General features: G+C 46.7%; 1 protein-coding gene across 2 annotated transcripts in view; it reads left to right on the forward strand.

Moving 5' to 3' along the window:
- Positions 1 to 17,046, forward strand: part of LOC121556906 (TSC22 domain family protein 4) — a 42,951-nt gene extending 25,905 nt beyond the window's left edge. For both annotated transcript variants that reach the window (XM_041870788.1, XM_041870789.1), the window contains exons 3-5: positions 5,716 to 5,873; positions 15,631 to 15,682; positions 16,775 to 17,046. In XM_041870788.1, the coding sequence (XP_041726722.1) occupies positions 5,716 to 5,873; positions 15,631 to 15,682; positions 16,775 to 16,915 (351 nt within the window). In that variant the 3' untranslated portion in view covers positions 16,916 to 17,046. The remainder of the gene's footprint in view (positions 1 to 5,715; positions 5,874 to 15,630; positions 15,683 to 16,774) is intronic.
- The last annotated feature ends 171 nt before the right edge of the window (positions 17,047 to 17,217 follow it).

Genomic DNA, 17,217 nt, shown 5'->3' on the forward strand with positions numbered 1-17,217 from the left:
ACCTGCAGTTAGGATAATGTTGAAGAGTTTGAGTATAGCCAATTTGAATTTGTGGTCTGTATATTTGATAATTTCATTTAAAATACCATCAGCACCACAGGCCTTTTTGGGGTTGGAGAGTGCAAAGTTTTTCCAATAATTCTTGTTCTGTAATTGGGGTATCCACAGGATTCTGATAGTCTTTGACTGCTGATTCAAGGATTTGTAATTTTTCTTGTACATCTTTTTGTTCTGGGCTCTTTGTTATATTGCTGTAGATGTTTGCAAAGTGATTTCTCCACATATCACCATTTTGGATAGCCAATTCCTCATTATGAGGTTTGTTTAATTTATTCAAATTCTCCCAGAAGTGGTTTGATTCTATGGATTCCTCAATTCCATCTATCTGATTTCTAATGTGCTGTTCCTTTTTTGTTCTTAGGGTCAATGAATAGCATTCTCACGTAGGTGTTCCTCTTCTCCAGGTGGGAAAGGGCAGTGTGGAGTGCAATAGAGATTGCATCATCTGTGGATCTGTTGGGGCGGTATGCAAATTGGAGTGGGTCTAGGGTTTCTGGGATAATGGTGTTGATGTGAGCCATGACCAGCCTTTCAAAGCACTTCATGGCTACAGACATCAGTGCTACGGGTCGGTAGTCATTTAGGCAGGTTATCTTAGTGTTCTTTGGCACAGGGACTATGGTGGTCTGCTTGAAACCTGTTGGTATTACAGACTCAGTCAGGGACATGTTGAAAATGTCAGTGAAGACACTTGCCAGTTGGTCAGCGCATGCTCGGAGTACACGTCCTGGTAATCCGTCTGGCCCTGCAGCCTTGTGAACGTTGACTTGCTTAAAGGTCTTACTCACATCGGCTACGGAGAGCGTGATCACATAGTCATACGGAACAGCTGATGCTCTCAAGCATGCTTCAGTGTTGCTTGCCTCGAAGTGAGCATAGAAGTGATTTAGCTAATCTGGTAGGCTTGTGTCACTGGGCAGCTCGCGGCTGTGCATCCCTTTGTAGTCTGTAATAGTTTTCAAGCCCTGCCACATCCGACGAGCGTCAGAGCCGGTGTAGTACGATTTAATCTTAGTTCTGTATTGACTCTTTGCCTGTTTGATGGTTCGTCGGAGGTCATAGCGGGATTTCTTATAAGCGTCCGGGTTAGAGTCCCGCTCCTTGAAAGCGGCAGCTCTACCCTTTTAGCTCAGTGCGGATGTTTCCTGTAATCCATGGCTTCTGGTTGGGGTATGTTCGTACGGTCACTGTGGGGACGGCATCATCGATGCACTTATTGATGAAGCCAGTGACTGATGTGGTGTACTCCTCACTGCCATCGGAAGAATCCCGGAACATGTTCCAGTCTGTGCTAGCAAAACAGTTCTGTAGCTTAGCATCTGCGTCATCTGACCAATTTTTTATTAACCGAGTCACTGGTGCTTCCTGCTTTAGTTTTTTCTTATAAGCAGGAATCAGGAGGATAGAGTTATGGTCAGATTTGCCAAATGGAGGGCGAGGGAGAGCTTTGTATGCGTCTCTGTGTGTGGAGTAAAGGTGGTCTAGAGTATTTTTTCCTCTGGTTGCACATTTAACATGGTGGTAGAAATTAGGTAGAACGGATTTAAGTTTCCCTGCATTAAAGTCCCCGGCCACTAGGAGCGCTGCCTCTGGATGAGCGTTTTCATGTTTGCTTATGGCCTTATACAGCTCATTGAGTGCAGTCTTAATGCCAGCATCGGTTTGTGGTGGTAAATAGACAGCTACGAAGAATATAGATGAAAACTCTCTTGGTAGATAGTGTGGTCTACAGCTTATCATGAGATACTCTACCTTAGGCGAGCAAAACCTTGAGACTTCCTTAGTATTTGATTTTATGCACCAGCTGTTGTTTACAAATATACACAGACCGCCACCCCTTGTCTTACCGGAGTCAGCCGTTCTATCCTGCCGATGTAGCGTATATCCCGCCAGCTGTATGTTATCCATGTCGTCGTTCAGCCACGACTCGGTGAAACATAAGATATTACAGTTTTTAATGTCCCGTTGGTAGGATAACCGTAATCTTAGGTCATCCAATTTGTTTTCAAATGATTGTACATTGGCTAATAGGATTGATGGAAGAGGCAGATTACTCGCTCGCCGTCGGATCCTTACAAGGCACCCCGACCTACTTCCACGATATCTCCCGTCTCTTTCTCATGTGAATGACGTGGATTTGGGCCTTGTCGGGTGTCTGTAGAATATCCTTCGCGTCCGACTCGAATCTTCGTCCAATACGAGGTGAGTAATCGCTGTCCTGATATCCAGAAGCTCTTTTTGGTTATATGAGACGGTGTCAGAAACATTATTTACAGAATATATTACAAATAATGCAAAAAAACACACATAATAGTACAATTGGTTAGAGGGCTGTAAAACGGCAGCCATCTCCTCCGCCTCCGTTTTTTGAGCTGGTTGAGAGATGCCAAGAGTGTGCAAAGCTGTCATCAAGGCAAAGGGTGGCAAAGCACCCCCACACCATAACACCTCCTCCTCCATGCTTTACGGTGGGAAATACACATGCAGAGATCATCCGTTCACCCACACCGCTTCTCAGAAAGACAAGGCGGTTGGAACCAAAACTCTCCAAATTGGACTCCAGACCAAACAACACATTTCCAACGGTCTAATGTCAATTGCTCGTGTTTCTTGGCCCAAGCAAGTCTCTTCTTCTTATTGGTGTCCTTTAGTAGTGGTTTCTTTGCAGCAATTCGACCATGAAGGCCTGATTCACTCCTCTGAACAGTTGATGTTGAGATGTGTTACTTGAACTCTGTGAAGCATTTATTTGGGCTGCAATTTCTGAGGCTGGTAACTCTAATGAACGTATCCTCTGCAGCAGAGGTAACTCTGGGTCTTCCATTCCTGTGGTGGTCCTCATGAGAGCCAGTTTCATCATAGCGCTTGATGGTTTTTGCGACTGCACTTGAAGAAACTTTCAAAGTTCTTGAAATGTTCCGTATTGACTGACCTTCATGTCTTAAAGTAATGATGGACTGTCGTTTCTCTTTGCTTATTTGAGCTGTTCTTGCTATAATATGGACTTGGTCTTTTACCAAATAGGGCTATCTTCTGTATACCCCCCCTACCTTGTCACAACACAACTGATTGGCTCAAACGCATTAAGAAATTCCACAAATTAGCTTTTAAGAAGGCACACCTGTTAATTGAAATGCATTCCAGGTGACTACCTCATGAAGTTGGTTGAGAGAATGCCAAGAGTGTGCAAAGCTGTCATCAAGGCAAAGGGTGGCTATTTGAAGAATCTCAAATATAAAATATATTTTGATTTGTTTAACACTTTTTTGGTAACTACATGATTCCATATGTGTTATTTCCTAGTTTTGATGTCTTCATTATTATTCTACAATGTAAAAAATAGTACAAATAAAGAAACACCCTGGAATGAGTAGGTGTTCTAAAACGTTTGACCGGTAGTGTATATTTCTCAATGACTTTCTTAGATTTTTGCTATCATTATCAAACCATTTTCATTATCTGTTCTTTTTGGTTTGCTCTCATGTTTCTTTAGATTAGCCAAGGAGGCTAATTTGTAAAATATAAAGTTAATGTTCCAAACGGCCAAATTTACACCTTCATTGCTGTAGGAGAATGTGAAGGCTAAAAAGTTGTCCAGGAGAGATTGTATTTTTTGGCTACTAATTGGTTTTTGGTAGATTTCTGTACTGTTTGCACTCCATCTATAGGCCTGTTTAGTACCATGTAATTTATTGGGCCGTGATGCTTCATGGTTGGTTTCTGCTCTTCTCAGATACACTGTGATTTTACTGTGGTCAGAGAGAGGTGTTAGTGGGCTGACTGTGAACGCTCTGAGAGACTCTGGGTTGAGGTCGGTGATGAAGTAGTCTACAGTACTGCTGCCAAGAGATGAGCTGTAGGTGTACCTACCATAGGAGTACCCTCCAAGCCTACCATTGACTATGTACAGACCCAGTGTTCGACAGAGCTTCAGGAGCTGTACTCCATTTTTGTTTTTTACTTTGTCATAGTTGTTTCCGGGGGGGTATGTGGGGAAGGAAAGGTTGTTGCTTCCCGGTAGGGGTTTGTCCCCATGACTGTTAATAGTGTCTAGTTCTTCTGCTGTTCTAGCAGTCAGGTCTCCACAGACCAGCACGTTGCCTTGGGCCTGAAAGTGACTAATATCCCCCTCTAGAATGGAGAAACTCTCTTCATTGAAGTAGGGTGACTCTGAAGGGGGAATGTATGTGGCACAGAGGAAGACAGCCTCCTTGTTTATTTGTAGTCAGATAAAGAATTCTCCTGTTTTGATCAATTCGATTGAATTAGTTAGTTCAGATTTATACCATATTAGCATTCCCCCTGAGTCTCTGCCCTGTGTGATTCCTTTTAATTTGGTGGATGGTACGATTATCTCCCTATAACCTAGTGGACAGCCAGTGGAAACATCACCTCTGCACCATGTTTCCTGTAGTACTACAATATCAACATCATCAATTTCTTTCAGGAAGTCTGGGTTTCTGCTCTTCAATCCTTGTAAATTCCAACATGCAACGTAAAAATATTTCATAACTGTTTTTTCTCCGTCTCCCCCCTCTCTGTCTCTCTCCCCCCTCTCTCTGTCTCTCTCCCCCTCTCTCTGTCTCTCTCCCCCCTCTCTCTATCTCTCTCCCCCCTCTCTCTGTCTCTCTCCCCCTCTCTCTGTCTCTCTCCCCCTCTCTCTGTCTCTCTCCCCCTCTCTCTGTCTCTCTCCCCCCTCTCTCTGTCTCTCTCCCCCTCTCTCTGTCTCTCTCCCCCCTCTCTCTGTCTCTCTCCCCCCTCTCTCTGTCTCTCTCCCCCTCTCTCTTCTCCCCTCTCTCTGTCTCTCTCCCCCTCTCTCTTGTCCCCTCTCTCTGTCTCTCTCCCCTCTCTCTGTCTCCCCCTCTCTGTCTCTCTCCCCCCCCTCTGTCTGTCTCTTCTCCCCCTCTCTCTCTCTTCTCCGTCTCTCTCCATCTCTCTCCGTCTCTCTCCCCCTCTGTCTGTCTCTCTCTTTCTCCCCTCTCTCTGTCTCTCTCCCCCTCTCTCTCTCTTCTCCGTCTCTCTCCATCTCTCTCCGTCTCTCTCCCCCTCTGTCTGTCTCTCTCTCTCTCTCCTCTCTCTGTCTCTCTCCCCTCTCTCTGTCTCTCTCCCCTCTCTCTGTCTCTCTCCATCTCTCTCCCCCTCTCTCTGTCTCTCTCCCCCTCTGTCTGTCTCTCTCTCTCCCCCTCTCTCTGTCTCTTCTCCCCTCTGTCTCTCTCCCCCTCTGTCTGTCTCTCTCTCCCCCTGTCTGTCTCTCTCTCCATCTCTCTCCCCCTCTCTCTGTCTCTCTCCCCCTCTGTCTGTCTCTCTCTCTCTCTCTCTCTCTCTCTCTCTCTCTGTCTCCTCTCCCCTCTCTCTCTCTCCCCCTCTCTATGTCTCTTCTCCCCCTCTCTCTGTCTCTTCTCCCCTCTCTCTCTCCCCCTCTCTCTGTCTCTTCTCCCCTCTTTCTCTCTCCCCCTCTGTCTGTCTCTCTCTCTCCCCCTCTCTCTGTCTCTTCTCCCCTCTGTCTCTCTCCCCCTCTGTCTGTCTCTCTCTCTCTCCCCCTCTGTCTGTCTCTCTCTCTCTCCCCCTCTCTCTGTCTCTTCTCCCCTCTGTCTCTCTCCCCTCTCGCGGTCTCTCTCCCCCTCCACTCTCTCTCCATGTCCACTCTCTCTCTAGTCTCTATTGAGAGTGTCTCATTCCCAGCCCAGCTCCCCTGGACCCCCTCTACAGGGTAGAGATGGTACTTTCCTACCCAGTCTGACTCCCATCCAGACTTCTTCGGCCTGGTCCATGTTCGGCTCCGGGGAGGCTGTCCATCTGCCGGGGGACGACAGGTATGGTGTGGTGTGGTGTGGTAGACCCCCGTCTAGTGCAGTGTGTGGATTTGACCTCCGTCATGTTTCTGTTGAGTGGAAGGAGGTGTTTTTGAGCGAGCGCCGTGTTTCTCTATTGTGTGTGTGTGTGTGTGTGTGGGGGGTAGTAGCAGAGCCCCAAATACCTCACAGTGTGATAGAGAGGCCACCCAGAGTTGTGTATATACGGATGAACCCCAGGTTGGACTTGTGAAAGTATCACTCTCCTGTCAGTCATGCCGGCTCAATGCCAGGCTCCACACCTTCCCAGTTTCTCTGCTCAGAATAGAGAAGTAAGGCAACTAGTGCCTGCACTTCACAGTACAGTGAACACAATCACAGATATGGCCTAAATACTGCAACACCCCCCACACACACAAACACACACACATATCTCCATTCTGGTTGTTTATAACCCTAACCCTAACTTGGCATTTTATTGGGATCCCCATTAGCTGTTGTGAAAGCAGCAGCTACTCTTCCTGGGGTTTATTAGGGATCCCCATTAGCTGTTGTGAAAGCAGCAGCTACTCTTCCTGGGGTTTATTAGGGATCCCCATTAGCTGTTGTGAAAGCAGCAGCTACTCTTCCTGGGGTTTATTAGGGATCCCCATTAGCTGTTGTGAAAGCAGCAGCTACTCTTCCTGGGGTTTATTAGGGATCCCCATTAGCTGTTGTGAAAGCAGCAGCTACTCTTCCTGGGGTTTATTAGGGATCCCCATTAGCTGTTGTGAAAGCAGCAGCTACTCTTCCTGGGGTTTATTAGGGATCCCCATTAGCTGTTGTGAAAGCAGAAGCTACTCTTCCTGGGGTTTATTAGGGATCCCCATTAGCTGTTGTGAAAGCAGCAGCTACTCTTCCTGGGGTTTATTAGGGATCCCCATTAGCTGTTGTGAAAGCAGCAGCTACTCTTCCTGGGGTTTATTAGGGATCCCCATTAGCTGTTGTGAAAGCAGCAGCTACTCTTCCTGGGGTTTATTAGGGATCCCCATTAGCTGTTGTGAAAGCAGCAGCTACTCTTCCTGGGGTTTATTAGGGATCCCCATTAGCTGTTGTGAAAGCAGCAGCTACTCTTCCTGGGGTTTATTAGGGATCCCCATTAGCTGTTGTGAAAGCAGCAGCTACTCTTCCTGGGGTTTATTAGGGATCCCCATTAGCTGTTGTGAAAGCAGCAGCTACTCTTCCTGGGGTTTATTAGGGATCCCCATTAGCTGTTGTGAAAGCAGCAGCTACTCTTCCTGGGGTTTATTAGGGATCCCCATTAGCTGTTGTGAAAGCAGAAGCTACTCTTCCTGGGGTTTATTAGGGATCCCCATTAGCTGTTGTGAAAGCAGAAGCTACTCTTCCTGGGGTTTATTAGGGATCCCCATTAGCTGTTGTGAAAGCAGCAGCTACTCTTCCTGGGGTTTATTAGGGATCCCCATTAGCTGTTGTGAAAGCAGCAGCTACTCTTCCTGGGGTTTATTAGGGATCCCCATTAGCTGTTGTGAAAGCAGAAGCTACTCTTCCTGGGGTTTATTAGGGATCCCCATTAGCTGTTGTGAAAGCAGCAGCTACTCTTCCTGGGGTTTATTGGGATCCCCATTAGCTGTTGTGAAAGCAGCAGCTACTCTTCCTGGGGTTTATTAGGGATCCCCATTAGCTGTTGCCCAGGCAGCAGCTACTCTTCCTGGGGTTTATTATGGATCCCCATTAGCTGTTGTGAAAGCAGCAGCTACTCTTCCTGGGGTCCACACAGAACATGAAACATGACATAATACAGAACATTAATAGACAACAGCTCAAGGACAGAACTACATACATTTAAAACAAGAACAATCTAACTAGAAGGTTCTGAACTGAGAAGAAACCCATAGAGACACCTACTATTCTAGGACTTCATTTGACTATATTACATTGATATTCAGTAGCATCTAGGCTGTCTGTTACACAGCCTACATATCACGACATACACTGTCTGTTACACAGCCTACATATCAGGACATACACTGTCTGTTACACAGCCTACATATCACGACATACACTGTCTGTTACACAGCCTACATATCAGGACATACACTGTCTGTTACACAGCCTACATATCACGACATACACTGTCTGTTACACAGCCTACATATCAGGACATACACTGTCTGTTACACAGCCTACATATCACGACATACACTGTCTGTTACACAGCCTACATATCAGGACATACACTGTCTGTTACACAGCCTACATATCAGGACATACACTGTCTGTTACACAGCCTACATATCACGACATACACTGTCTGTTACACAGCCTACATATCAGGACATACACTGTCTGTTACACAGCCTACATATCACGACATACACTGTCTGTTACACAGCCTACATATCAGGACATACACTGTCTGTTACACAGCCTACATATCAGGACATACACTGTCTGTTACACAGCCTACATATCAGGACATACACTGTCTGTTACACAGCCTACATATCAGGACATACACTGTCTGTTACACAGCCTACATATCAGGACATACACTGTCTGTTACACAGCCTACATATCAGGACATACACTGTCTGTTACACAGCCTACATATCAGGACATACACTGTCTGTTACACAGCCTACATATCAGGACATACACTGTCTGTTACACAGCCTACATATCAGGACATGCACTGTCTGTTACACAGCCTACATATCAGGACATACACTGTCTGTTACACAGCCTACATATCAGGACATACACTGTCTGTTACAAAGCCTACATATCAGGACATGCACTGTCTGTTACACAGCCTACATATCAGGACATGCACTGTCTGTTACACAGCCTACATATCAGGACATGCACTGTCTGTTACACAGCCTACATATCAGGACATACACTGTCTGTTACACAGCCTACATATCACGACATACACTGTCTGTTACACAGCCTACATATCACGACATACACTGTCTGTTACACAGCCTACATATCACGACATACACTGTCTGTTACACAGCCTACATATCACGACATACACTGTCTGTTACACAGCCTACATATCACGACATACACTGTCTGTTACACAGCCTACATATCACGACATACACTGTCTGTTACACAGCCTACATATCAGGACATACACTGTCTGTTACACAGCCTACATATCACGACATACACTGTCTGTTACACAGCCTACATATCACGACATACACTGTCTGTTACACAGCCTACATATTAAAAAAATAAAATAATTTAACCTTTATTTAACTAGGCAAGTCGGTTAAGAACAAATTCTTATTTACAATGATGGACTACACCGGCCAAACCCGGACGACGCTGGGCCAATTGTGCGCCGCCCTATGGGACTCCCAATCACGGCCGGTTGTGATACAGCCTGGAATCGAACCAGGGGGTCTGTAGTGACGCCTCAAACACTGAGATGCAGTGCCTTAGACCGCTGCGCCACTCGGGAGCCAAACAGGACATACACTGTCAGTTACACATAGTCAGAGGGTGATGCGTGCAGCTGAACGCACCACTGGGTGCTCACTGCCTGCCCTCCAGGACACCTACACCACTGGGTGCTCACTGCCTGCCCTCCAGGACACCTACACCACCAGGTGTCACAGGAAGGTCAGGAAGATCATCAGGGACCCAAGCCAAGCCCTGTTCTCCCCGCTACAATCACTCAGACACAGGCAGTACAGTACATGGATAAAACTAAACAGATTGGCCAATAGTTTCTACCCCCAGACCATCAGGCTGCTGAATAGACACCACTAGTCAGCTGAATAGACACCACTAGTCTGCTGAATAGACACCACTAGTCAGCTGAATAGACACCACTAGTCTGCTGAATAGACACCACTAGTCTGCTGAATAGACACCACTAGTCTGCTGAATAGACACCACTAGTCAGGTACCTCCACCTTTTATTACCATTGTCATTCTGTTATTTCATTAGTCCTGCATGTTGCAGCTCAGAGCCTAAGATATCCACTGTACCCTGCAATCACACCTGCAACACTTGTGACTATTAAACACAGATGTGCCAAGTTTTGAGGGAGTGTGCAATTGGCATGCTGACTGCAGGAATGTCCACCAGAGAATATCATTGTAATTTCTCTACCATAAGTTGTTGTAGAGAATTTGGCAGTACGTCCAACCGGCCTCACAACCACAGACCACATGTAACCAGCCCAGGACCTAACCCTAACCCTAACCCATCCAGCCCAGGACCTAACCCTAACCCTAACCCATCCAGCCCAGGACCTAACCCTAACCCTAACCCATCCAGCCCAGGACCTAACCCTAACCCTAACCCATCCAGCCCAGGACCTAACCTTAATCACACCAGCCCAGGACCTAACCCTAACCCTAACCCTAACCCATCCAGCCCAGGACCTAACCCTAACCCATCCAGCCCAGGACCTAACCCTAACCACACCAGCCCAGGACCTAACCCTAACCCTAACCCTAACCCATCCAGCCCAGGACCTAACCCTAACCTAACCCTAACCCATCCAGCCCAGGACCTAACCCTAACCACACCAGCCCAGGACCTAACCCTAACCACACCAGCCCAGGACCTAACCCTAACCTAACCCATCCAGCCCAGGACCTAACCCTAACCCTAACCCTAACCCTAACCACACCAGCCCAGGACCTAACCCTAACCCTAACCCATCCAGCCCAGGACCTAACCCTAACCACACCAGCCCAGGACCTAACCCTACCCCTAACCCTACCCCTAACCCTAACCCTAACCCTAACCTAACCCATCCAGCTTCTTCACCTGCGGGATCATCTACGACCAGCCACCCGGACAGCTGATGAAAGTGGATTTGCACAACCGAAGAATTTATGCACAAACTTTCGGCGTTGTAACCGACTTCAGTGGGCAAATGATCACCTTCGATGGCCACTGGCACGCTGGAGAAGTGTGCTCTTCACGGATAAATCCTGATTTCAACTGTACCGGGCAGATGGTAGACAGCATGTATGGTGTTGTGTGGCAAGCGTATTGCTGATGTCAACGTTGTGAACAGAGTGCCCCATGGTGGTGGTGGGGTTATGGTATGGGCAGGCAGGCATAAGCTACGGACAATGAACACAATTAGATTTTATTGATGGCAATTTGAATGCACAGAGATACCGTGACGAGATCCTGAGGCCCAATGTCGTGCCATTTATCCACCGCCATCACCTCATGTTTCAGCATGATAATGGATGGCCCCATGTCACAAGGATCTGTACACAATTCCTGGAAGCTGAAAATGTCCCAGTTCTTCCATGGCCTGCATACTCACCGGACTTGTCACCCATTGAGCATGTTTGGGATGCTCTGGATCAACATGTACGACAGCGTGTTCCAGTTCCCGCCAATATCCAGCAACTTCGCACAGCCATTGAATAGGAGGGGGACAACATTCCACAGGCCACAATCAACAGCCTGATCAACTCTATGTGAAGGAGATGTGTCACGCTGCATGAGGCAAATGGTGGTCACATCAGATACTGACTGGTTTTCTGATCCATGCCCCTACCTATTTTTTAAGGTATCTGTGACCAATAGATGCATATTTACATTTACATTTTAGTCATTTAGCAGACGCTCTTATCCAGAGCGACATACAGTTAGTGAGTGCATACATTATTTCATACTGGCCCCCCGTGGGAATCGAACCCACAACCCTGGCGTTGCAAGCGCCATGCTCTACCAACTGAGCTACACGTCATGTGAAATCCATAGATTAGGGCCTAATGAATTTATTTAAATTGGTTGATTTTCTAATATGAACTGTAACTCAGTAAAATCTTAGAAATTTTTGCATTTTGCGTTTTATATTTTTGTTGAATGTAGGTCCTTCTTTGCAGCACTTGACCATATGACTGGACAATAATCAAGACACAACTAGAGCCTGCAGGACTTGCTTTGTGGAGTGTGGTGTCAAAAAAGCAGAGCATCTCTTTGTCATGGACAGATCTCTTCCCATCTTTACAGCCATTGAATCGATATGTTTTGACCATAACAAGTTTACAATCCAGGGTAACGCCAAGTCATTTAGTCTCCTTAATATTATTGTGGCTGATGTGGGGGATGGGTGATGAGGAAGTGAATGAGCTAGAGGCCTGAGACTGGCTGGGGGCTGATTAGGCTGCCTCCTCCCCTAAGCAGGCACTCTTTCCTCTCTGTTTAAAGTATATTTCAGCCTCTTCAGTGTCCCCTTCTCATTCCTCCCTCTCTCACTCTCACTCACACTCTCTCACTCTCACACTCACTCACACTCACTCAAGGTTGTTTGTGTTGTCAATATCAGCTCTGTGTCTCTGGATGAGGTTGAGAGATTGAACAGCTCTGTGTCTCTGGATGAGGTTGAGAGATTGAACAGCTCTGTGTCTCTGGATGAGGTTGAGAGATTGAACAGCTCTGTGTCTCTGGATGAGGTTGAGAGATTGAACAGCTCTGTGTCTCTGGATGAGGTTGAGAGATTGAACAGCTCTGTGTCTCTGGATGAGGTTGAGAGATTGAACAGCTCTGTGTCTCTGGATGAGGTTGAGAGATTGAACAGCTCTGTGTCTCTGGATGAGGTTGAGAGATTGAACAGCTCTGTGTCTCTGGATGAGGTTGAGAGATTGAACAGCTCTGTGTCTCTGGATGAGGTTGAGAGATTGAACAGCTCTGTGTGTCGGTCAGTGGATTCTGGTGTGTTGTATCCCAGCCTGACTCTCTCCTGTGGTGACACCTAATCCTCCACTCAATATTTATACGATAACACAGACGAGTCAGAGAGTCTGTTGATCCTGGAAAGATAATCAACATACTCGGCGCGAGTGGGCAGCTGAGAATGCCACGTGTTGTCATTGGCTAACACACTGAGTGGGTGGGGTTTAGAATGAGTTTGCACCTGTGTGAACCAATGAGAGTGCAGGACAGTGTGGCGTGTAGGAGAGGCAGAATGGTACCTCGTGAGCACACACACTCCCCCCCCTCGCCTTGAAAAAAGGATTAGCCAATGAGACGCGTGGATAGAATCAGGACATAATCTACATCCACAGACAAAGTCTTCTCTCTTCTGGGATTGATTGGCTGGCTGGGGCTGGGTTAACGTTGGGGCTCATCTGGCTCTGTGGGGTTAGGGAAGCTGGCTGGGGCTGGGTTAACGTTGGGGCTCAGCTGGCTCTGTGGGGTTAGGGAAGCTGGCTGAGGCTGGGTTAACGTTGGGGCTCAGCTGGCTCTGTGGGGTTAGGGAAGCTGGCTGGGTTAACGTTGGGGCTCAGCTGGCTCTGTGGGGTTAGGGAAGCTGGCTGGGTTAACGTTGGGGCTCAGCTGGCTCTGTGGGGTTAGGGAAGCTGGCTGGGGCTGGGTTAACGTTGGGGCTCAGCTGGCTCTGTGGGGTTAGGGAAGCTGGCTGGGGCTGGGTTAACGTTGGGGCTCAGCTGGCTCTGTGGGGTTAGGGAAGCTGGCTGGGGCTGGGTTAACGTTGGGGCTCAGCTGGCTCTGTGGGGTTAGGGAAGCTGGCTGGGGCTGGGTTAACGTTGGGGCTCAGCTGGCTCTGTGGGGTTAGGGAAGCTGGCTGGGGCTGGGTTAACGTTGGGGGCTCAGCTGGCTCTGTGGGGGTTAGGGAAGCTGGCTGGGTTAACGTTGGGGCTCAGCTGGCTCTGTGGGGTTAGGGAAGCTGGCTGGGGCTGGGTTAACGTTGGGGCTCAGCTGGCTGTATGCTGGGTGATCTGAAGAGACTGTGGGCAAATCTGATGGCAATCTAATCCCTGGTTTATATACTGCACTTTGTAGGGAATAGGGTGCCATTTTAGATTGGTGTGTGTTTTCGCTGCAGTGGAATGTGTTAGATTGTTTGAGGTGTTCAGTTTAGGAATAGACATGAATATGAACCAGAGTATTTGAGCGGAGCTGGAGCGGAGCGAGGAGCAGAGGGTGCCCAAGTTGACTGGAGCGTTGGCCTTCTCACCTGCTCCAATGTCGCTCCAGTACCACTCCCTTCACCAGCTCAGGGCGTGCCCGGCCCAGCATGCACTTGTAGTCTACTTGTGTGCTGCTATAGCCCCTTGCTTTAGCTACTGTCACGGAGTTCACTAAATACTTTCATAAAGAAACTGATAAAACACACAGGTGCTAAATCAAGGTGATTTACAAAGATGAGGACCAAGAGCAAGAGCGGGACTGTGGTGATGTAGTGTCCATTTGGTGCGATTATTCGCAAATGGAAGAAACACAAAAGAACTGTCAATCTCCCTCGGCCTGGGGCTCCATGCAAGATCTCACCTCGTGGAGTTGCAATGATCATGAGAACGGTGAGGAATCAGCCCAGAAATAAACAGGACGATCTTGTCAATGATCTCAAGGCAGCTGGGACCATAGTCTCCAAGAAAACAATTGGTAACACACTACGCCGTGAAGGACTGAAATCCTGCAGCGCCCGCAAGGTCCCCCTGCTCAAGAAAGCACAAATACAGGCCCGTCTGAAGTTTGCCAATGAACATCTGAATGATTCAGAGGAGAACGGGTTGAAAGTGTTGTGGTCAGATGAGACCAAAATCGAGCTCTTTGCCATCAACTCAACTCGCCGTGTTTGGAGGAGAACCCGGAAGGATTGTTACCTATAACCCGGATTGCCAATACAAAAATAAAATGTTTGGCAAACAATTACCGTAATTTTCGGACTATAAACCGCGCCTTTTTTCCCCATTTTTCGACCCTGCGGCTTATATAACGGTGCGGCTAATCTATGGATTTTTACAGCTAACGGCCACTAGAAGACCTCCTAAATCTATGGATTTTACAGGTTACAGTCCACCAACTTTAACTCTATGGGCTCTATGACCGGTCCGCGCCCCCCACCTTTAAGCGGCGGGCTCCAGCAGGAAAAGCTGGAGGCCGGAAAAGAGTGAGACAGGTAGCGCGCAAAAGTAAAAGTGGAACCGAGAGTGGTACGAGAGACAGAACGAGAGCAAGACAGACAGACATTACGAGAGCGAGACAGTTTGTCTCTTTCCCGACAATCCCCTCTGTGCACGAACCCTTACATATGGTAATTAAACATTAAAACACCTGCGGCTTATAGTCCAGTGCGGCTTATATATGTACACATCATTCAATATCATTCAATTTAGCTGCTGCGGCTTATACTCCGGTGCGCCTTATAGTGCGGAAAATACGGTATTGTGATTCATCCTGTATTGTCTCTAACATCAATCATTACCCCATAGCAACAGATGTGGGATACATACATACACACACACACACACACACTCAAACACACTCGACCCCTTTCCCCCACAAACAACCACAAGCGCAGATGTTCAACAGTTGTTCCATCCCAGAGCCCAACTCAAGAAAGGACTTGATGTGTGAATGCATATACAGTTGCAGCTGTTTGAGAAGGCATGCAAAATCCAAAAACTCCACTCACATACTCTGATGTGAACCATGTGCCACCACATTACAATGGATCTAGACACACACACACACACACATAAACACACACATAAACACACACACACATAAACACACACACATAAACACACACACATAAACACACACACACACATAAACACAGTGGTTAAGAGCGTTGTGCCAGTAATCGAAAGGTCGCTGGTTCTAATCCCCGAGCCGACTAGGTGAAAAATCTGTCGGTGCCCTTAAGCAAGGCACTTAACGCTAATTGGTCCTGTAAGTGGCTGTGGATAAGAGCTTCTGCTAAATGACTAATGTAAACACTATTCTAAACTGTTTATTGTGTTGTGTTTGCAGTGGGTCTAGCAGCAGCATGATCGCAATAGACAACAAGATCGAGCAAGCCATGGTAGGTCTCTGTTGTTTAACAACCTTAACCTTATTCTGATGTCATGTATTGTGATATACAGGTCTCTGTTGTGTAATAACCTTATTCTGATGTCATGTATTGTGATATACAGGTCTCTGTTGTGTAATAACCTTATTCTGATGTCATGTATTGTGATATACAGGTCTCTGTTGTGTAATAACCTTATTCTGATGTCATGTATTGTGATATACAGGTCTCTGTTGTGTAATAACCTTATTCTGATATCATGTATTGTGATATACAGGTCTCTGTTGTGTAATAACCTTATTCTGATGTCATGTATTGTGATATACAGGTCTCTGTTGTGTAATAACCTTATTCTGATGTCATGTATTGTGATATACAGGTCTCTGTTGTGTAATAACCTTATTCTGATATCATGTATTGTGATATACAGGTCTCTGTTGTGTAATAACCTTATTCTGATGTCATGTATTGTGATATACAGGTCTCTGTTGTGTAATAACCTTATTCTGATGTCATGTATTGTGATATACAGGTCTCTGTTGTGTAATAACCTTATTCTGATGTCATGTATTGTGATATACAATGAGTAGACAAAACATTAAGAACTTTCCATGACAGACTGACCAGGTGAATCCAGGTGAAAGCTGTGATCCCTTATTGATGTCACTTGTTAAATCCACTTCAGTGTAGATGAAGGGGAGGAGACAGGTTAAAGAAGGATTTTTAAGCCTTGAGACAATTGAGACACAGATTGTGTATGTGTGCCATTCAGAGGGTGAATGGGCAAGACAAAATATTAAAGTGCCTTTGAATTGGGTATGGTAGTAGGTGCCAGGCGCACCGGTTTGTGTCAAGAACTGCAACAGTTTCCTGCGTGTATCAAAAATGGTCTACCACCCAAAGGACATCCAGCCAACTTGACAACTGTGGGAAGCATTGGAGTCAACATCTGCCAGCATCCCTGTGGAACGCTTTCAAGACCTTGTAGAGTCCATGCCCCGATGAATTGAGGCTGTTCTGAGGGCAAAACGGGGTGGAACTCAATATTAGGAAGGTGTTCTTAATGTTTTGTACACTCAGTGTAGATTGTTTTCTATATTTCAGGACCTTGTAAAGACCCACCTGATGCTGGCGGTCAGAGAGGAAGTGGAGTCGCTATGGGAACAGATTAAAGAACTATCAGAAAGGAACGCCCAGCTGGAGAGAGAGAACTATATCCTCAGGACTCTGAGAGACAGAGACTGACACACCAACAGCATGTTAAACTCCTGTAATGATCACTCTGTTGTTGAAATCATTAAGACCTGTAACATGACTGATGATGAAGAGTGATTCTCTCTAACTGCAGAAAACAATAATAAATAACTGTTACTAAAGAGCACTCTCACTCACAGCGTTGTCGGGGGTAACCGGCTGAGCCGGGTCAGAATGTGGATTGGAACACTAAGAGGATGGGAAGGAAAGGATCCAACAGTATCAGGTGTTAATGTGGGTCAGCACACACCACACCTCTATACACACACCACACCTCTATACACACACCACAC

Source organism: Coregonus clupeaformis, unplaced genomic scaffold (genome assembly GCF_020615455.1).
Source record: "Coregonus clupeaformis isolate EN_2021a unplaced genomic scaffold, ASM2061545v1 scaf0168, whole genome shotgun sequence".
Classification (NCBI taxonomy): Eukaryota; Metazoa; Chordata; class Actinopteri; order Salmoniformes; family Salmonidae; genus Coregonus; species Coregonus clupeaformis.